General features: G+C 41.9%; 1 protein-coding gene across 13 annotated transcripts in view; it reads right to left on the bottom strand.

Moving 5' to 3' along the window:
* Positions 1-22471, bottom strand: part of neo1a (neogenin 1a) — a 254047-nt gene that overhangs the window by 4943 nt on the left and 226633 nt on the right. For 5 of the 13 annotated variants that reach the window (XM_050068070.1, XM_050068593.1, XM_050068126.1 and 2 more), the window contains exons 16-27: positions 21514-21609; positions 15204-15436; positions 9687-9825; positions 8124-8231; positions 6500-6694; positions 5303-5335; positions 4982-5050; positions 4196-4334; positions 3756-4000; positions 3082-3174; positions 2575-2745; positions 1569-1856 (exon numbers count right to left, since the gene is read on the bottom strand). In XM_050068070.1, coding sequence (XP_049924027.1) covers positions 1569-1856; positions 2575-2745; positions 3082-3174; positions 3756-4000; positions 4196-4334; positions 4982-5050; positions 5303-5335; positions 6500-6694; positions 8124-8231; positions 9687-9825; positions 15204-15436; positions 21514-21609 — 1809 coding nt within the window. The remainder of the gene's footprint in view (positions 1-1568; positions 1857-2574; positions 2746-3081; positions 3175-3755; positions 4001-4195; positions 4335-4981; positions 5051-5302; positions 5336-6499; positions 6695-8123; positions 8232-9686; positions 9826-15203; positions 15437-21513; positions 21610-22471) is intronic. The other 8 variants (XM_050068431.1, XM_050069007.1, XM_050068757.1 and 5 more) reach the window with 6 other exon arrangements.

Genomic DNA, 22471 nt, shown 5'->3' with positions numbered 1-22471 from the left:
GATACGACATGAAACTACTCCAGTTAGCTCAATAATGTTGTAACTAAGACATCCACTGGAAAAAATATTTCCTTCACGGATGAGCACACGTTTGATAAAACGGAGTTAAATCTCTCTGCATCCATTTTAAAGCTCTCTGTGTGTTTGTTTACTTGCGGACAAGAAAAGGAGGAGAGCTCTCTGTGTGTTTGTTTACTTGCGGACAAGAAAAGGAGGAGCGCACATTTCCGAGAAGGCGTTTCCTTTTCAAAAATGCAAGAGGCGTTGCTTTGTTACCGGCCGTTTTCGCCGGTGTGTTAAACACACTTTAGAAAGGAGTGTCCCCAGACTATCAGAAGGCGGAGATCTCTGACTGTCTGGTGGCGAGACTAGCATTAGACAGGCTGAGGAGGTCTGAAAGTACTGAGAGACGAACTCAAGCCCTGCTGATTTAGGTCTTTCTATGCAACGTGTGGACGACATCACACAAACAGAATATCACCAGCCTTTTTCTTAAACTCACGTGTAAAGACCATAAGGATGAAGTGGAGGAACAGCTGCTTACTGAGGTAAATAACTTTGACTTCGCTGAGATTCCCAAAATCACAATCCCTACTCATGATAAGCATTACTGTTCAAGTTTGTAATACTTATATATCAGTGTTATGTGTTGTTATGTCACCCATTATACGCTACCTTGCAGAAGGGTGCTGGTGATCGGGTGCATTATCATGTCCAGTGTGTTTCCAGTCATATACCTACACCGTACCCTGCTTTTGCGTCCTAAGGCTGCCTGACAGCAGCGGGGATAAGGAGCTGGCCTGCAGTTTGTTTTTTCCTTGTCCCGGTGATTGACATATATGGATGATGCTAGTATGTTTCCATTCACACACATATTAATTTGGCTTGTCATAGTGACTGACTCGCACGCCATTCCATTTGTTTTGCCAACCTCAATATTTGTTTATTGTGTTTCACATAATAGGCCAACAAATATTGATCCATATCTCAGAATTATCAGACTCTGATCCTCTGCCTGATCCTCTCCGTGTCCAAGGATATTTATTTATTTCGCATGGTCCAGGCTATTTAATGGTTCTATATCATAGCAGAGGATTATAATACAAAGTGGTAATCGCTGTATGTGAACACATGAATGGGTCAGAGCTGCAGTACTGGATTTAAAATGAGCTGTAATAAACTGGAGCCTCTGTGAAACAACATGACACTATTTAAAATGCCTACTGGTTCTTCTGAAGTCAGTTTGGTGAAAGTAATGCAAAAGTAATGTAATAAGTAACTTATTACTCTACACAGAGAGTAAAAAAAAAAACATTCTCGATCAATGTTACACAAGTAAAAATATTCAAAGCATTCATAATGTACAGACTTTTTTAAATCCAACGGACTCTACCTAATGAGTGATCATCACATAATGCATCATCAGTGGATTTTATCTGAGACTGCCGGCCTTTGCCTACTCTCAGCGTGAACAGCTTGGGTGACAGTCGGCAGTCTTGTAGTGTCGCCTGACCCGAGCAGACACGCTGATCTGTGTGTGTTTGATGCGAGTGTGTGTCTCTGCTCACCGGTCTGAGCAAGCAGGGGCGTGCTGGGCAGGGCGGGAGACTCGTATGATGGATGGCTGGTGGCTGGGATGGCTGGTACGGCGAAGCTCTTGAGCGGGTGGGCGTGGGCGTGTGGGTGAGCCGAGCGGTGAGGGGGCAGGTTGCTGGAGTAGCTGGCCTCCTCCTCCGTGGTGGTGGAGCCGTGGTAGCTGCCCTCGGGGTCGGCCATGATCTCCGAGGGGCAGGAGGCCTGGGAGGAGGCGGTGGCTGGAGGGAGGGGCTCCGTACTGGGGGTGTTCCTCACTGACTCTGGAGGGGGCGACACAGTAAGCAGATGGGTTTACAACGTCTGCTTTCACAGGGCAGGAATCACCAGCTTCATAGAGTCTGTGTACATATCTAGTGAAAGAACTTCTACACTGTGTTACAGATGATTATGTTAACCTGAATTGACACTGGGAGACTTAATATGTACAGATATACCCTGTATACATGTGCATATCCACTGCATCACTAATTAAACTATTCTTCATCTGTTTTCTTGTAAAAACTTGTTGATTTTCTGATCTGTCTGTTTTATTTTGCTGCCCTGTGAAGCACTTTGCAACCCTGTTTTGAAAAGTACTCAATAAACACAGATTATTATTATTATTACAAAACAATCTATATTTTTTTTGTCAACAGAACAATCAGCAGTTAAGCCCTCAGCCATTCCTGCGCCGTTACTCAATAACCAGAGTCAAAGAGTCTGAACCATCGGCATGTCTGACTGCATTCCTGGTGGCAACACTGAAATTATTTTGGTAAAAACTGAATAGAAGAGAGCATTTAAAATCGATTCCAGAAGTCAGGGAGGTCAGAGAAGAGTGGTTAGTAACACTTTGAAAAAACTAAAATACGAATGTAGCACCAGTGGCAGCTGCGTGTGAATGAAGGAGCAAATGATAAATCAATGAATGAACATGAGCAGGTCTGAGTGTCCCTCCTCTGTGCACCTCCGGCTGTCCAGCAGGTGGCAGTGTCTCACCTGTAGAGTCCACCCTGTCTAGATGGGAGATAGGGGTGGCGCAGGCGTGCGGGCGTGAGTGCCCGCTGCCCTGGTGGTAGAGGTAGCTGCGTGTCGGCGACGCCAGGCTGCCCATGTGATAATGGTGGTGATGGTTATCGAGGGAATGGATGGGGTGAGCACTAATCACAGCTGTGAATGGAAATGGATACACACAAACACACACATAGGACACACAAACACAGGACAAGATGTTTAACCAGCTGTAATAATGATGAAGGGTGTGGAAGTATATGCAGGTGAGATACACACACATGCAGTTTACTGTGATAAACAAACTTAAATGTTTTCTCAGTCACCGAATTTAGGAAGGAAGAATAAAAATGTGGGAAGCATGAGATGGATTTGTTTTGCTGATTAGACAAACAGCAGCATGAGAAATATTCAGAAATTGGTCATTTGTTAAAAACTCGGTGCTCTATGCAAAATCGACTGCTTACTATCTCACACTCACACACACACACTTACGCTGAGGCGGCTGTGCGTCAAAAGGCATCATCATTTTAGGCCTCATCCCTCGTCGGCCTGCTAGTGTAGACATGCTGTCCTCTGATTCGTGGCCTAAAAGGTATGGTGGAAACCAGCCAATCAGAAAGAGTCGCTACTCTACTCTTCTTTTTGGTAAATGATCCATCGGTAGACCTCAGGATCCTTGATTTAATTTCATATCACTGGGTTTTAATTGTATTTCTAAATGTCATGGTCACACTAAGCATTCTTTTGCTATGAGCTAATAACATGGAGTAGATCTGCAGTGTGTTCCTGCAGCACTGCGATCATGACAAGTTATGGACATTATGTATGAAAAGCATGAAATGTTTTGCATGATAACCACAGAAAAAACAAACACAAGTGCTGACTTGTGAAACAAAAACACTCTCTCAAATTCTCCGAGATTCCCGCAGCGATCCCCCTGGAAGTCAACTTGAGGGTATAAACACATTTCCTGTCGAAATAAACCAACTGTTTTCTCAGTCAAGCTCCCAAAACTTGTACTTTCCTGACTGCCGGCCAAACTCGAGAAGTTTGCTCAGTATTATTATTATGCATGTAGGCTCAGGCAGCAAGTGTGACATTTCACTTTGATCTCTTTGCCATAACATCAAATTTTAAGTCTTCTCCCACCCTCGGGCAAAACTGACCACGGTAGGAGTTGCGCCGCTGCTGCAGGTGGGGGTTGCTATCCAGGCCGCTATCAGCAGGCGTGATGTCCTGCGAGGTGCGGGGGATGGGTGTTTCGGTCATGACTGGGTTAGGATCTGGCGACTTGTCCATGGGTTTCAGCTCCAGCCTCTCATGGTGAATCCAAAGATCCGGTGGCTTCAGGTCTTTGGAGTTTCCCTTGTATTTGTGGGAGCCATTTGAGGACTTAGAGGCAGCCCGCTTTCTGCAGGAGAGAACACAAAGGTGACGGTGAAACACTGACCCCATTTGCACAGAGATACACAAGCAAGATGGGACACAGGAGGAAGCTGAGCTGTAGATTAGTAAACAGATTCAGAAGATGCATTTTGAAATTTAAATGGAGAACTGAGAAACAAAAAGAGGACACGAAAGTTCAAAGAGTGCCTGAGTTTCTTACTTTTTCTGGTGGGACGTGGTTCGCCGTGTGCACAGGAAGGCCCCGACCACCACCACGATGATGGTGAACGCTCCCACTGAGATGATGATGACAATGACCAGGATGTGACCTTCGCTGTTGCCTCCCACCCCTGATTTACCTCGAGAGGAGAAAGACTGGATGAGACTGGATACATACATAAATACCTCTTTAACAAATCCAGTGAGCAGGATTTAGGGGGATATATCAGCAGATCGCAATGTTGCACCGCCATGTTTCTACTGTAGCCCAGAGCGGACAAACCAAACACTGGCCAAACATCTGTGACAAGAGCATCGGAAAACACTGATTTTTGTAAATGTGAAACTGTTTTATTCAGCATTATTACCGGTTTAAATCACCGGGTCCGTTTGTTTTGGTAAAAACGAGACCTCTGAGGATAATTCGGGTCCCAATAAAAACCTCCTGAACAATGAACACTGAGGGAATTCTAATCAGGAGAAGTTTCAGCTGGTTGCAATCTGCAATCCTCACCACTAGATGGCAATAAAAAACCCTAAATCTTGCACTGGAACTGGACCTTTAAAACACACCGGGGAACATACCACATCTCACAACAGCAAAAAAATGTACTCACATTTAAAATAGCAGATTTTAAAATGCACTGTCAGAGAAGACAGATAAGTTTTCATCCTTAAAATGATCAACTTCCTGACCACAAGCAGATCATGATTTTAGCTGCTGTAGTGTCTCCCTGATTGTGTGACACAGCTGATTTAAAGACAGCAGGTGAGAGGAAAATCTTACCAACTGCAGTTCCTGGGTCCTGTGGATGCTGGTTGCCTGGAGGCCCCGGCTTCGGTGGAAGATTTGAGGCTGATTCAAAACGGAAAAAGTATGTTTTACTCTTTAAGTGTGTTCATGGCCTCTTTTACTGTCACATTTATGCTTCTGTCTAATGTTCTTCACATACATTATCGCTTTAACATTTCTACAAGCATTAATAGATTTTGCCGGTCATGCAGCCCACGTTTTTTACGTCAGCCTGGAAGATGCTAATCTCGAAGAAAAGAGACACACGAGGTGCAGAGTCAGCAGTGAAAGATAAAGTGTGGAGGGGAAGTTTACCTTGGTCATTAGCCATTTTGTCAGAGGACTCAGCTTAACAGGCCAAAGGAGAGCAGGGAGAGGGAGAGACAATAAAAAGCAAAAAACAGGTTAGCTGAAAAGAGCAGCGAGGGAGACAGAATTAAAGTGAGAGGTGGGGGTTGTGAGGAGGAAAGAGGCAAACGTAGAAGAATGAGAAATATAGTGAGAAAACCAAACAGTAAGAGTGTACTACAGACACAGCCAAGCTGATATTAGGAGCAAAGCATCTAAATAAAACGTCCTACGAATAACACAATAAAGCACATATTGATTTTAAGTGCTTTGCTAAACACCACATGAGCAAAACATTCCCCTAAAAAGGATGCAGCCCTGTAAAAAATATTCAGATAAAAACAAAACAAGGTGTATGCAGCACCGCCTAACTGAGAGACTTTGCAGTATTGAACAAATTAACCTGCATGTCTTTGGACTGTGGGAGGAAGCCGTACCCGGAGAAGACCCACGCTGACATGGGGAGAACATGCAAGCTCCACACTGAGGTGCTACCCCACCCCGGAGTTCGAATCCCCCACCCTTGCTGTGAGGCGACAGTGCTAACCACTGCACCACCATGCTGCCTGTTAATTGGTGACTCTAAATTGCCCTTGGGTGTGAATGTGAGTGTGAATGGTTGTCTGTGTACCCTGCCTCTCACCCAATGTCAGCTGTGATAGGCTGCAGCCCCCCCTAACAGGTTAAGCGGCTACACAAAATGATTGATTTATTAATTCGGTCATCTTCAACCTATAAGGCTTGGGAAAAGTCTATGAGTATTACACATCTTGGTGCAGTGTTTTGGTGTCTGAAAAGCCGCATTTCAGTCGTCTCACTGGCTCCTTAAACAATATGCCTTCACAAAAAAGCAGCGCCCTTCCTTGCCTTGAAGTTTTCGGTCTGACTCCCCACTAATGGAGCTGTTATGGCATGTGCGATGTTCAGCAAACACTTGCAAAATTAGCATTCATTTGGAGTTGTGCTTCTGGCGACCTGACTAATGTAAATCCAATATTCATTATCTCGCCTTTTAGCTCTTCTATAGCTTCACCAACTCCTGAAGAAAAAAAATATACGGCTCTTTAAGTGCTAGGTGGGATTAACTGTCAAAAGGATGGATGCAATTTCATTGTACCGCTGGACCTTATCTTGTTCCCATCTCATCTTGTTTTCCAAACTTACTCTTCGGAGTGCGGAAGTGCACAGCCTCAGACATGGGGCCCATGCCCTTCGAGTTTCGGGCCTGGATCTTGAAGTAGTAGGTGGTGTCCAGCGTCAGCTCCTGGATCTGGTGGGTGAGCCGGTTGCCCACCACTGGCTCAATGACCCAGTCGTGGACCTCTGCGTTTACGTCGGTGCTGTAGTAGATGATATAGCCTATAAGAGGAAGGTTAGAAAGAGAAGGACCAATCTGTTAAGATGAAGTGGCTTTAATGCTGATCAACTTCAATGTTTTTGTGCTACTTTGCTTAATTCTTCTGAGTCAAACTGCACAATCAGAATCATGTATTGCAGTCTTTATTGGATTTATATAATACACTGCATTGCATCTCCTTTTAGTAAAAGCATTTCAGCCTGCAGTGCAGTAATCAGACCGGGATGGACGTTCTTCTCTGATCATTACTGGATAAAAAGGCTGAAAAGTAAAAGGAAAATACATTTTCTTTGGACATTTTATGTGCATAATCATTTTGTGTGGATCGATTCTCCACCTTAATGTCATTTAATTAGTCAACTTTTAGTGGAGTGAAAGACAACCATTCAGAAATCTTTTTCAGTCGCGTAACACCAGATTTTTTATTATAGTTAGAGATGGACATATAGTAGCATATATAGATTAAATGCTATTGATTTATTTGTCAGACCACAAAATATGTAACGTACAATATAGACTTTAGCCCCGTTTCTACCAAACACTTTCAGTATGGTACCTTTGGAATAGGGCTGCAACTAATGATTATTTTCACTGTCGAATAATCTGTCGATTATTTCTTCGATTAGTCGAATCATCGAAAAATGTGTTAAAATGTTGAAAAATGTCGGTCTGTCTCTCCCAAACCCCAAAATGATGTCATCTAATGTCTTGTTTCATACTCACGCCAAGGGTTTTTAGTTCACCGTCATAGGAGAGTGTGTAAAGCTGCCAATATCTGAACGTAAGAAGCTACAACAAGAGTATTTTGGGATACTTTTATAGTACTTCTCTATGAAAAAGGACTCAAACCGATTAGTCAACTACTTAAATAGTCACTGAATATTTTGATAGTCGATTAATCATCGATTAGTCGACCAATCGTTGCAGCCCTACTTTGGAACAAAAGTAACCCTTCAGACATGGTACCTAGACCCTAGCGTTTCCACCACAAACAGTACCCTTACATGTGGGTGGGGCTGCTGTCACTCACTGCTCCGTCCAGCACTCATTGTATTTCCTCTTTTATCAGTCTGCACCTTGTTTATCGTCCACAGAACGAGGCTGCACACCAACATTTTCAGAGCAAAATAGAAATTTAAGGTGTGCTGATGGATTCACATCGTCAGCTCATACACTGAGTAACATTACAAGTTAATGTTCCACCTTAAAAGTTGCTGGAAGTCGGCCCAGTGAATGAAGTTATTTTTCTCAGACTCAGCTCCACCTTTTAGTACCAGATCTGTGTGCTAGGTACCCCAACAGAGGGGGGACCAAAAATGGGGACGGTACAGAACGGTTCCATTGGTACCATCCACAACTTTTCACAGTGGAAACGGAAAAAAACTGTACCGAACCGAACTACCCTGTGGAATCGGGGCTTTTGATACTCACCTGTGATCTTTCCGTTTGCCTCAGAAGGAGGCTGCCAGTTGACAATTATGGTGCGAGGTTTGTTCTCTTTGCTCACCACCGTCACGTCTTTCGGGGAGGAGCTGGGAACTGTGGGGGGATTAAGACAGGACATTTACTGTGTTGTTAATAAGTTCAGGTCTAAATTCAACGACATGATGCACTCACTAGATGTTAGTTAACTGTGTATGTGTCTTCTTTGCATATGTGTAGTGTATAACTTTGCACATATGTTTGGATACTGCATGTGCATTTTATGTTTCTATGTGTTGTGTATATCTTGTTGGTGCATTTTATGTTTCTATGTGTTGTGTATATCTTGTTGGTGCGCTCGGAAGTGATGACCTAAAGTTTGTGACTTGTCTGCACATCCCTGTGTGTGTTTATGACCTTGTAGACTTGTCTGCACATCCCTGTGTGTGTTTATGACCTTGTAGATAAAACCCACTGGCACACTAGTGAAACAAACCCCCGGCTGGGCAGAGAAGAAAACTGGCTGTTTTCCTCACCTCTTAATAGAAACAACAAAAAGTTCCACTCCTTTTTTAACGTCCAATAAATCTCAATCCAATAAGGCGCCGTTTCAAAGAAAATTAGTTTTTGTTTTTAATGTCCAGTTTATTGTCAGGCAACTTAAAGCTCAGCAGTTCCTACTCACGATGAAGTATTAGCTCTGACACTTTAGTATCTGCAGTATTAGGTACGCAGCACTGAAGGACTCTTATACAAATACTCAGGGGATTGTATTTTCAATACAGAATGGCCGATGGATTTAAAAGGACTATGAAGACAGCACTAAGTGTAATTTTTAACACCGACACAGACAATTTATGCAATTTGGATCCAGCGGACTCAGGGGAGACAGTAATCATTCACTGCCATCCCTCAAATATTGTGCCAAGCAAAAGGCAACATGAAGTTTAACAGCAATGAAATAATGACTCAGGAAAAGATTAATGAACCAAAACAAAATGTTTTTCGTTCTATAAGCCTGAACCCATAAAAGAGTCAGGTCTCGGTTTGCTCCTCAGGCTCAAACACCTGGCCAGGGCTCTGCAAATCAAGAGAAACATGTCAACATTTGTTTTAACACAGGAGCGCATTATTATTATGATTATCATTATAATAATTATTATTATTTCCTGATTTGTCCAGTTGCACTTTTTGAGTTAAAGCAGGGTTAGTCCGACTGACTCTCAGAGAACCGAGCGCTGCTGAAATTATATCCCGCGATTACTAAAATTTGCTGCAAGTTTCTTCAACTTCACTGAGAGTTAGTGTGAGATCTATTTAAAAATACCTTTGTTATTAATTTGGTTATATTATACTGAGCAGTGACAGCTTGATTTTCCACAGGCGAGTCCTCTCCCTCTGTTTGGGCTGCAAAAAGTGAAACATTACTCCCGGCCAGCCAGGGGCTCGTTACACTGGACATGCTGTCGGTTTATGTCTCTGTGATTATGTACATTTTGTGTGTTTTTGCACAATAATGTGTGTATGTGTGTGTATGTGTGTGTGTGTGTGTGTGTGTGTGTTTGCTCCTACTGGTCTCAAAGGTGGTGCCCTGTGCGGTCATGCTCCATGTGCTGGTGCGGCGGCCTTTGGTCACCATGACGGAGAACTCGTACAGCGTGTTGGGCTTCAGACCCGTCACCATGTGGTTCAGGCTGGTGGTGTTGGCCATCTGGGGAAGGGACAGGCAAACACAATAAATAGGCATTCAGTTTGTTTAATGGCAGATTACATTTAGTCAATACTGATGAAGTCTCCAGGGAGTCAAACGTATTTTGTCAGCCATGAGAATAAATTCATTTTATCATTTTTAACATTTATTTTTTACTCTCAATTCAAAACACTCTCTCTCCCAAATTGTCAAATACCGACACTTGCAGCCGAAATACATGGGACAAAGATGTGCTGCGTTAGGTCTGCCACTTGGCTGCTATCACTTGGCTATAACTCATTATGCACACTGTGCAGCAACAGCAACCACACGCTACAGAGATGGAGTCTGTGTGGCCAGTAAAGGACACCGCTCTGTCCCACCTTCATGACATGTTACGTCTGTGCCCTATGTATTGTGGCTGCTAGACAGTGGCCTTGAATGTTAAACTATGACACCCCAGGTACAAGTGTCAGACCTAGCATTTGGTGCCCTAGGGAAGCCTCCCCTGGCACCCTCCGCCCCCCAAAAACATTAAGATATATATATATTTTTTATTGTATTTCTTACAAACAAAGAACAACAGCTAATGCAATTTTGGCACCACCCAGAGGCATCCACCTATGTCGCCTATAAGAGGATCTACCACTGCTCGGTACCCATCTAGTATTTGTTTTGAATGGCCAGGGACGACATGTCAATTTCCACTCATTACACGCATAGTGCCTTTCAAATTAAACTTTCATGTTCACAGGAAATGTCACTTTTCTGCTCGTTAAATACACACAGTCTTGCTTCAGAATGAACCTTCAACATAGGTTCACTTTTTTTACGTTAACTTTATTAAGTTTACATAACAGAAGTACTTCATTAGATGACTACACTACGTTCTTAGAATAGGTCTATGTTGATTTTTGGTTTCACACGGGACACAAACAGCTGTATCCTGGGTGAAAGTCCTGTGTTTGTTTGACCCACCCGCCCTATACAAACTTTGTTTCTCTTTCAACTACAGTTGTGGTCAGAGTGTCAAATAATGACACGACTGGGTGTGTTTCTTATGCTAAAGGACGCCTCACTGGTCAGTATCTGATGCCAACAGGAACTGACAAAGCGTCGTTATTTGACAAGTTAGGAGTAAAAACGGGTTGATTCATTAAACTGCTGATTATCTTCTTGTTTAACTGATTCATATTTCAATTGATAAAATGTGAATTGTGAGAAACACCCTTCACAAATCTTCCAATGTCTTGTTTTCCCTGGCTAATACTCCAAAACTTAAACATATTCCGTTAACTATCAGATAAGGCAAAGAAAAATCCATCATCAAAACACCTGAAATTCATTTTTACCTAAATAATCTAACAGACTGACTGTAACCACAGTCACTACTGTGAATGTTGTGCAGCCGTTAGGACACATTACACACTGACCACTGAGTGGAACCAGAAGCTTTTACACTTTGTGATGCTCTGTCATGTTTTCTATGAATTGTAGCGCTACCCCAAGACAAATGTGCCATTATGAAAAGCTGTAAAACCAAATGCAGCAGGGACAGTCGCACCAAATGGAAAACCAAAGGGGCGTATTGCAAATTAAAAAATCTTGAGTTATATAACCAGTGTCTTGGTATTATTTGCTGGCCTGAGTTGACTCCGGGTCGAGTCAGGCTCGCTGCTCTTTAACAGCCCTATCTATAACATTGCGTGCTATGACAAAAGTGCAGTTCTCCGGTGGGGGCTGTCAAACGGAGGGCAGTGGGATAGGAAAAGAAAACACTCTGTTCTTAAGGAACACGCTGCCAGTTTGAGAGCAGTCGTCTCTTCAATAATGTACAAGCTTGTCTGGCTAGACTCGCTCTAAGAGTGGAGAGGACATGATGAACAGCAGCATTAAGGTGAAGGCATCACTGCTGCTTAGACTGGTCTCCAGATATACTCGCACATAGACAGGGCGTACATGAAGCAGTTTTCAGAGTGAAGAAGGAAAAAACTGCAGAAAAGACGTAATACACTTGTTAATATATTGAGTTTGGTTAATGGGACAGAAACATAATGAGCCTGTGGAACTCTTTAATTACTGTCACAGTGAGAGAATCAAACCAATTTGAGCATCAAGCGGCGAGACTTGACTGCTGAGAGTGTGTGTGTGTGTGCGTTTTCAGTCGGCTGTATGGAGAATGCACAGTCAGATCTACACTCTTTCTACTGCTCAGTTTGTCTTGTCCTTGTTGAATAATTTATCAGTAAACGTAGGCCTTTATCAGAGCTCTGCCCGGCCGCAGGTTTGCATACATGCATGCAGCCATGAAAACACACACACAACAAACACACACTCTAATCCAGCACTCAGAGATAAGTAATCATCATAATTGAGCTTCAGGTCAAGAATCAGAGACTGAATCTCAATCACTTTGTTTCAGACTCAGCCCACTGTGGCTCACTACAAATATTTTTAACTCTATTTAATCGCCTATGTTACACTCACATGACTTCACACACACTAGATCTGCATCTGTATAACACTGAATCCAGCAAATAAATGTAATATTTTAGTGCTGCACTTGAACATTTCAACTCCTCAAATAGAAGATAATTTGATTTTAATATTTTGAACTGTTGTTTGGACAAAACAAGCAATCTGAGGACATTTTGATTTGTATTTACTAAACAATATACAGATTAATGAAAAATATCATAGCAATATTAAAGTTATATTCCTTAAGGTTTCCATGGATTGCCTGTCTATGCCTATGAAATGAGGGGTCCACGGGAAAATCATGTAATCCAGCCTTAGCGTTCTTGATATCAGCCCCGGTGTTAACTGTTCACTCTCAGGGGAACTACACCCATTTTCAAAGTTCACACATGTTATTCCTATGGTCAAAGACAGTCCAAAATATAGCTGAACAACTCTCTCCCAAATCCAAACACTAGAGTGTTTGAACTCAAATTTGTGATGTCATCAAATATAAAGTCTGGAGCTGCCAATGATTTGGGAAAGATGTTCTAGATCAGTGGTTCCCAACTGGTGGGTTGCAGTTCCATTCTGAATGGACCACAAGTGACTTGCAAATGTGTCAAGTTGGTAAAAAAACATTCTTTATTTTTAAGTACGGTGAATTTCCAGCAGAGAGCTTTTATTTTGAAGTGCTGTTTCCTGCTGTAGAGTGAGTGACAGGACAGCTTCTTAACAGAGACAGCAAACTAGCTCAAAGACATGGCCAAACACAAGGACAGCACTGAACAGATTTAACTGTGTGGACATTAAACTAATGACTGAGGAGAAATCTGGACCCTGTGGCTGGTCCAGTTGGGAACCTCTGTCCTAGATGATGCTGAGAGCACCCAGGGGAATGTTCTGAGTATATGGGTACATTTTCTGCTTCAGACCTGAGAACACTACAACAGAATAAAGCTCATTTTGTATTAAAAAGAAACCAAACATTCTGTGGGTCCACAAAAACGGGCTCCCATTCATTTTCTATGGACAAGCTCCAGACTTTACGCTTGACGACATCACAAGTTTGACACTAACTTCCCTGGTTTCTGGCTTTGAGAGAGGGGAGCTCATGTTCACAAATACTAGTTGTACTTTCCTTTCTCTTTTCCATGGAATTAAAATATTGGAAATCTTTATTAGGATGTTTCCCCCCTTTAAATGACCGCTAATGCAAACCCAACATTTACAGCTGCTGCTGCTACTCTGTAGTGCTCAACTGGCATAACATGGGTTGGCTTTCATTGTGTTTGTCACCACAATGGTTTATTAAAAACAAATAAGACAACTGTCACTTTCTGATATTGAATCAGTTTTATATATTGCAGGATATAATGGAACTGCAACTTTAATGTGCCCTGTTGTCGTGTAGAAAACTACTCCAAGAGTACGCAGCATTGAAAATCAGATTGTGTTTGCTCAAGCCGTTACAGAAAAGGGTCAATTATTGACTCACATCTTTACGAAGACAACATGAGTTTGTTTGGCTGCGCTGTAACCAGATACACTAGTTGCTGTTCTGCTTTATTTATCTGTTTTCTTTTAAGATTTATATTTTTTGGCGGGGGTAGACAGAGAACAAGAGGAGAGGTATGACATGCAACACTCTGTAACCATTTGGCTACCAAAACGCTCTTCTTGCTGTGGTATTAATCATAAGTGCCGTCACCACTGTTACTGTGGAGGCTGCCAAATCAAACAGGATGGAAAATTAAGGATTATAACTTTAACAGATAATGAAATTAATCCTTAGCTGCAGGCCTGCTACTGTACAGCCATCAAGAAGAAGCTTTAATATAATACACCATGGTGAGATAATATAACCACTACAGTTAGAGATCACCCCGGAGCTGAACCGTCTGACAACCTTTAACAGGAAAGCAGAGAGGATTTTACTCAGTCTACATCCTCAAAATCAACTGTACTACTATCCCAGCTGACATTGGGCAAGAGGCAGGGTACACCCTGGACAGGTCACCAGACTATCACAGGGCTGACACATAGAGACAGACAACCATTCACACTCACATTCACACCTACGGACAATTTAGAGTCACCAATTAACCTGCATGTCTTTGGACTGTGGGAGGAAGCTGGAGTACCTGCAGAAAACCCACGCTGACACAGGGAGAACATGCAAACTCCGCACAGAAGGGCTCCCACACCCTGGGTTCAAACCAGGAACCCTCCTGCTGTGAGATGACAATGCTAACCACTGCACCACTGCACATTTTAACAGAACCATGATTTTACTGATAACCCTGACAACTCTAGTCACTATAATCGTGATATGATATCTTCATACCTTTTCATCTCTGGTTGAGAGGAAGTCTGACGCTGTGAGACTAAATTCTGAGGCTCAGTTAAAAACAGAGTGACTACTTCTCTTTATAGAGCTGCAAAACTTGGATGAAAACAGATTATTGCTCAGTTACAAACATCAGCATTATGCTAGCACTGTGCTCGGGAGCTACTGTGGGAATACTTTATTATATATCATTGTGTGACATTACTTTTTATTTTCAGCACATCAATACAACTCTCTGGTAAGTGTAGGCGTGAAGGGAAGCACAAAGTCCCACAGCACTGAAATACACAGAAATCGTACTGTATTAAATGAAGGCGTATCACCAAAGTTTGATCTGACTGAAATGATTTGAGTTGTACTTTAGTGAATTACACAAAGTTGTAAGCTAGTTATGGAGGCGTAAAAGTGCTGAGCTAGACCAGAAAGAGGAGAGGGAGCTCAAAAATTAAAGTGGAGCTTCTTTTCTGGGAGAAATCCTCGTCGATTACAACAGTAAGAATTTCAGAACAAGGTCTTTTGAATCCAATACTTTTAAAAGATCTGCATGCTGAATTAAATAAACGCATTAAAACCAGGAACTAGAATCTCTTACCTTGACTTTAGTGTTGGCAGGGATGTTGGTCTTCCAGCGCACTGTGTAGAAGCGGTTGTCTGTGATCTTCTGGTTCTTAGGCAGCGAGTTGTCGGCCCAGGTCACCTTGATGGTGTCGTGGCTCAGCACTGAGGCCTGAACGCCCACGGGCGGCATCATGGGAGAGGGGTCTGGTACTGGGGTGTATGGAGCATGGAAGAGTTCGTACAGGTCAACATCGGGGTCTATGGGGTCTGCACGTCAGGCAGGACACCCGCATGCAGGCACACAAATTAAAATGACCAAAATTAAAACATGAGGAGAAGCGTGGCGGATCAGACAGTGGAGTCAAACAGGATGCAGGAAGCAACGAACGGGAGAAAATAAGGTTAATGAGTTAAAATGGACAAGAGGGAGGGAGAAAAAGATCCGTGCAACAAGGATGGGATTGGGAAGGGTGAAGAGAAAGAGAGAGAAGATTCTATTAGAAAAACAGACTTCTACAGTAAGACGAATCTACAGAGTTGGCTGCTATATAGAAGTACGTGGTGTTCTATCAATAGCTACTGTAGCACTACAGAGAGAGGAAGAGATACTCTATTCATAAGAAAGGATTACAGTAAATGGAAAACTAGGCTGAAAGCAGATACCCACAATCCTACAGCCAACTTTTCAAACACGCACATTTCGGTGTTGACCCACTCTTTTCAGAGAGAGGCGATACAGAAATGTTTACATCATGGAGCTTTTCACAACATCTTAATGTAAAGTGGATAAACAGAAGGACACTGAATGCACTGGAACATCTCCCTCTGTGCCGAGCGACGTCAACAAACTGCATTATGTCCTTGAAAACTATAGAAGGAATACAGAGGCTTTAAGTAACGGACCCTGCAGGCAGAGAAGAGAGTCACGGACATGTGGATGTGTGTGTGTGTGTGTGTGTAGAGTGCTGCTTCTGTTCTCAGGCTCAAAGGCATTCGCTAAAAAGCTTGTGGGGAAAGTTTCCTCTTTGAATCAATACGAGATAATGGCTGGCATCATTCCCATTGTGAGGATACAGTTATAATGATGTGAGATACAAACCTAATCCTGTTTAGTTTGGTTTATAACAGCTCCATTTTACTGTTTGGATGTTGCACGTTTTAATTAGTACCTAACGATGCAGTATAACGCTGTCCTGTATGAAATCTTTACAAACATTAATATTCTTTTTTAAGTTGGTAATTTTTATGAAAATTATTTTGTGTCATATTCACTGAAACTGTCGCTTTATCCAGAAATAACTGCATGAAACGGATAATTTGTGATAAATATGATGTCCCTCCTCCTTTTCCAACTGTTTCTAATGGCATTTGCTAGAATCCACCACAGCACACCAAAAACAACCAATCAGAGCCAAGAAGTCTCTAAATCAGCTGCCAATCATGTCAATTGCGGCTTGTAAACTGTGGTCAAACTGTCAAACAAGTCAACTGATCAAACATGAATCAAGATTCTGTTACTGCATTGCCTATTTCTCACCTCACAAGATTCTGTTACTGCATTGCCTATTTCTCACCTCAGCTGTTTTCAGAAACATATTTTAGTGTACTGTTTAGCTGTAAAATGAGAGTTTGGTCAGGTTGCCATGTTGAAAACAATCCGACTGAAACTAAGCAACGCTCACCAGTTGGACAAACTCTCATTTTACAGCTAAACAGTGCACTAAAATGTGTTTCTGAGAACACATGAAACAAGAAACAGGCTATGCAGTTACTTGTTCATCTTGATTCATATTTGACAGTTTGATCTCAGTTCACGAGCAGTGATCGACATGATTGACAGCTGTGTTAGAGACTCCTCGGCTCTGATTGGCTGTGTTCGTTCACATGCAGTAATGCCATTAGAAACACTACAAGGTAATAGAGTAGGCAGAGGAGTATGATTTTTTTTATAGATTACCTGTCCTACCTAGAGACAGTTTTAGCAAATATGACAAAACATATTACTATTATTTTATTTATTTTTTATTAACGTTACTAACAGCAGCTTTAAACTATTCAAACACCTGTTTAAATTTTATTTTTAGATTCTTTTTTAGGGCGACTGTAACATCTGATATTGAAATAAGCCTTCTGGCTAACTCTGACACAACTACAACAATATTTGTTAATGTGCAGTGTCCCATAAAAATAAACAAATTAATAAATAAGACAGACTGTCCTATTAGTTGTTTTTTTTTATATTAAGAGGCATACAGTACTATAATCAGTTCTCATGTATTGATTCTATACTTTCTCAGTATGTCATTTTGTGATATCAATATACTGTATATTATTATATACAGGAAATTTTATTGGGAAACAGTTTATAGATAAAATTACCAGATCAAAGTTTCTGCTTTTGGCCAATGCGGTAAAAAAGGCACCTGAAAAATCAACATACTTAATCACACTGATGCAAAAAATATGTAAATCCCCCCAAAAAACTAAATACAATACTGTCCTGTTTGCTGATTTGACATTACTGAAATGCTAAAACAAACAAAGACAGTAAAGGGAGAGCTACAGCTACTGATAATCATTTCTATTCATCTCTAAGTACTGAATTAAATTTTAAAATCTAGTAATTTTCACCTTTAAGGAGCCCCATTAAAACTGCAGTCCAGCACTTAAATATGATAAATGGTATTCAGTATGTTGTGTAACGACAACCTGTCATTTAATCATCTGTTTATGTAAGAGTGACAGTGTGTATATGTGCTCACACAAAAAACACTTGAGAGTGTTTGTGTGTGAGGTGCCTGCCCATTACACTCCATAAAACCCAGTATGTGAGTGTGTATGAGGGGCTGAAACAAGAAGCTTCTGGCTGCCGTACTGAAGGATAATCGCTTCAAGATGGCCTCCTGGCTGCTGGTCTCTCTGCTCTGTCCTTGGTTTAGTTGGTGATGGGAGGAAAAAGCTTTGGTCATTCACCCACAATGACACTCCTCCTTGACCACTTGTTGGTCCTCTCTGCTCCTCTCTGCCTCGCTCCATTTGACACCTCTTTGTGCAGAGCTGCCCTCGTTATATTCCCAAGACTCAGTCAGAGTGTGTGTGTGTGTGTGTGTGATGAAGATCAGAGAATTCATGTGGTTGTGGAGAGGCACTGAGGTTTTTGGAGTGGCATGCAAGCTGCTTTTCTTTACCCAGAAGAATACCGTCTCCAGTGTTAGCCAGCAGAATACACTGCAGGAAAGAGGCCGACTTGCCCGTGTAACATTTCGTTTCAGATGCGGGTGCAGTTCCTCATTTCCTGCTCTTCAGTTAAGACGTCATATTATTATAACATATTCAACTTAGCACTCTCTCAACCTAAGTTCACCAAGTTTTCCCTCAGTTTTTTTCAAAAGTAAAAGTACTATGTAGGTCAGCTCGTCTTTTTAATCCCGACTTGAACAAACTGGCAGGAAGGGAACGCGCCCCAGAGGATTCAGCAGCAGACGATGGTGGTGGGCTTTGGTTCTGCTTTGAGAGGAAACGTTTGGATCTGACGAAGGGTTGCCAAAGCCACCACAGGGGGTCTGCGTGTGTGTGCGTGCAGCGCTGTGTGTGTGTGAGGCAGAGAGAGCTTCATAGAGAGAAGTGTACAGTATGACAGTGTGCGGGTGTGCGCGCATACACTTAGGCTGCCACCCCCCCTCGAAGCATGTTGACGTGATTCATGTCATCCAGCATCCCACCCCTCTCAAGCTCGGCTTTGCAACAGTGCTGCGGAGGAGACAAACCGGAGTGATCAAGGCTGAGCGGGGAGGTGGGAGGCTGGATAGGAGAGGAGGCGGGCGCAGCCCACATTCTGGGACACCCCGGGGAGCATGGGCTGGTTGTCTTCTGACACTGTCACATAAACTCTGTGAACTCAGCTAACATGCAGTCTAACAGGCAGCGTTTCACACTTTGAGATCATTTGTCAAGCACGCTGGATGGAGACTTAACTTCTACTTCTAATTGTTAACAGGGTCGTGATCTAAAGGATTATAGATCGTCGGGCTGGCAGCCAAACTGGATTGCCCATATTCTTTACTTGATGCAACAACAACTGTTTCATTGTAATGCACGCAGATGTGCAAAGATAACGGCATCACTGGCGACAGAGCACAGTCCAACTGATACTGGATTTTTACAGCCAATCATATTTTTAATAACAATCTCTTAAACTTAGTTAGGAAAGTGATGAAAGTCTGCACACTGTAGGCTCCAAATAAATAGTTTATTTCTCTTTTCTTTTAACGTTTCAATCTACAAGATCTTCCTCAGGCGAAACGTTGCCTTAAAAGAAAAGAAAACATAAACTATTTATTTGGATCCTACTGTGTGCAGACTTCCTGCAGTGAAGTATTCTTGTCTTGCACCCAAATTTTTTCACCTGGAGGTGCACGCTCTTGACTCTCAAAGAATTGTGACCAAGGTAGTGTGTACTGAGCCCCACGTTCTACACTTAATAAATAAACTTTTCAATGCTCTCTGGTAGACCAACTGCAATGAGTACTATATTTTACTTCCAACATACAGTCCTGTTTGTATCTACACATTTATTTACTTATCATTATTAATGGTGACTCAATTTCTTTCTATTTCCGTGCAAGTTTGAATCTCAGGTACATCTTATCGCACTTGAACTCTTCACTGTACTTTTCTTAAACCTGGATAGATGTTATGGCAGCTGAAAACTTTGTACAATGATCAAAGTACTATATGAGCTATGTAAAAACTGTATTGCTTGTATAGAATGCTGGAGTTGAAATAAAAAATGAGTCTTTCTGGCAGCTGATTGTACTGCTATTTCATGTTACTCGTTGACTGATATATACGAAACTGATATGTCTCTGATAAGCCAAAATTGATCAATATCAGCCATGCCACTGAATATGTGTGTATTAAGAATGTAAAATAATGTTTAGACGCAGTAGGGTTTAACAGTTGGGACTAATCAAACGCTAGCCAAAGCAATAACAAAAGACAGCCCAGTGCCATCATTGCAGTCGGTTTCTCCCAATTAGGATTCTTTCGGTGTTTATTGTTCACAAGGTTTTTACCAGTGGCCGAATTATCCGCAGAGGTCTCTTCCTCTTCAAAACAAACAGACCAGGTGATTAAACCCGGTAAAAACACTGAATAATGCAGTTTCACATTAAAAATCTGGGTTTTTCTGATGCTGTTTGGCTTGTTGTAGAGCTGCGAGCTGAGCTCTTGCTAATGTGTGCTCAACTTTTTTTGTCTGACAACTTAAAATCCAGACGTTCAGGAGGTTTTTACCCGGAGCTGAATCATCCGCATAGGTCCCCTCCTCTCCAAAACAAACAGAACAGTTGATTTAAACTGGAAAAACCCCAAATAAAGCAGCGTCATGTTAAAAATTCATGTTTCTCTGATGCCGTTCGGCACAGCAGGGGCTGGAGCCGAGCTGCCGTTGACGTTTGCTCAGCTCGTTTCTCTGATAACTTGAGATCCAGACATCTAACTAAAATCCATCATCTTTTCACAACCTATTGTTAAAATAAGATCTAAAATGTGTATCATAAAAATGTGGCTTACAACTGGATAGGCTTCTGGCAGGAAGGCGATGGCGACCAAATGACGCGGACTGTGTCCTTCATTAAACTTGCAGATTTCTCTGGGTGTGAACATTGTCCAAACGTTTGAGATAATGCAAGTACAAAATTCCACAAAATACATAACATAGGTCCTTTTTAGACATTTTAATGAGGAAAGGTTAAATATCATGTCTTTAGGTTGGTGAGCTATAATCCACTGTATGTTCACTCTTCCTGTACCTACTGTAATCATGTACACAATGTCCCTTCTTTATATCCTCCAATAATTCTTCCATCTGTTCTCTCTAGTTGGATATCTGCTGCATCAATATATGGGGATCTTATTTCCTGAAATCCTAATATCGGGACATTGGGTGATCTATGGCTAAAATTGGAGGGTTTTGAACCTTTGATTAAAAACAGACTCGAGTATATTGGGAGCCATTGAGGGGAGAGTTAATTAGAGCAGTGAGACACCCCGATGACCCGTTATCTCTTTGGTAATTTGGAGTCGAGACACATTCTGTCTCATAATGATCTCAGGTTAGAGGAAGAGCGAAGATAAATGTCAGTCGAAGTCTTTGTTTGAGCTGAGCGACTACGGCTGCACAGTGAGAGTATATCTTATAATGCTTTATGTAGCTTCTGTTGTGTATGAGCAAGATGTTAACGGGATTTTCTACCAGAGACGAATGCAACTATTGAATTATTTTGTTGTTTTCCAGGCAGGCAGCAGATTTATGCCTTGATTTCGATGTGTGTCGTTCATACCTGACTGCGGTCTGGTGATGGCGCTCTCATACACAGGAATCCCCTCCCCCACGTTATTGAAGGCCTTCAGTGTGATCACATAGTGGGAGCTGGGGTCTGAGGGAGAGAAGGAGAATGAGAGGTTAAGGCAGAGTGTAGTGGGAGAGACATGAAGAGCGAGATAAATTAGATATCCAACCGGCTAATCAAGCCAAAACTCTCGAGACTCTCAACTCGTAATTGCGATATTGGCCAGAATGAGTATTTGAATACAATCATTCCTCTTACTGTGATTGTAATGAAGGATTCAATTATGCATATACAGATATTTTGCAACAATTCCTCCCTCAGATCTCTTCATCTCCTAAGATTATCATTTAACTCTTAATCTACTTCTAGACCCCTTCCTGGAGCTTTGATGACTGCAGTATCATTGATGATGATTAATCAATAAATACCATTAATAAAACCAACAACAGTTTGACCTACATAATGGACTCAATGGGAACAAAATCTGTAATTACCTCTGGAACAAACTGTGTGTCTTCTTGAGTTTTATTTAACCCTTTAAAAACAATCGTTGGCATAATCCTTTATATCACTGGTTCCCAACTGATGGGTCCCGGTCCAAAAGTGGGTCGCTGGGTCCATTCTGAATGGACCGCAAGTGACTCGCAAGCTTGTCAAATTTGTAAAAAAAACACACTTTATTTTGAGGTACAGTGAATTTCTGGCACAGAGCTTTCATTTTGAAGTGCCATTTCCTGCTGTAGAGTGAGTGACTAATGGAGAGATACTGGACAGAGACAGCAAACTAGCTCGACAACATGGCCAAGCACAAGTGATGCTGAATGTTTTAAACTCTGTGGACCTTGAACTAATAACCAAGAAGAAATCTGGACCCTGTGGCTGGACCAGTTGGGAACCACTGCTTTATATATATATCAATATAAAATGAAAACTATAATAGCTAGAAAAT

The sequence above is a fragment of the Epinephelus moara genome, chromosome 1 (genome assembly GCF_006386435.1).
Source record: "Epinephelus moara isolate mb chromosome 1, YSFRI_EMoa_1.0, whole genome shotgun sequence".
Lineage (NCBI taxonomy): Eukaryota > Metazoa > Chordata > Actinopteri > Perciformes > Serranidae > Epinephelus > Epinephelus moara.
This window is presented reverse-complemented; position numbering and strand designations above follow the sequence as displayed.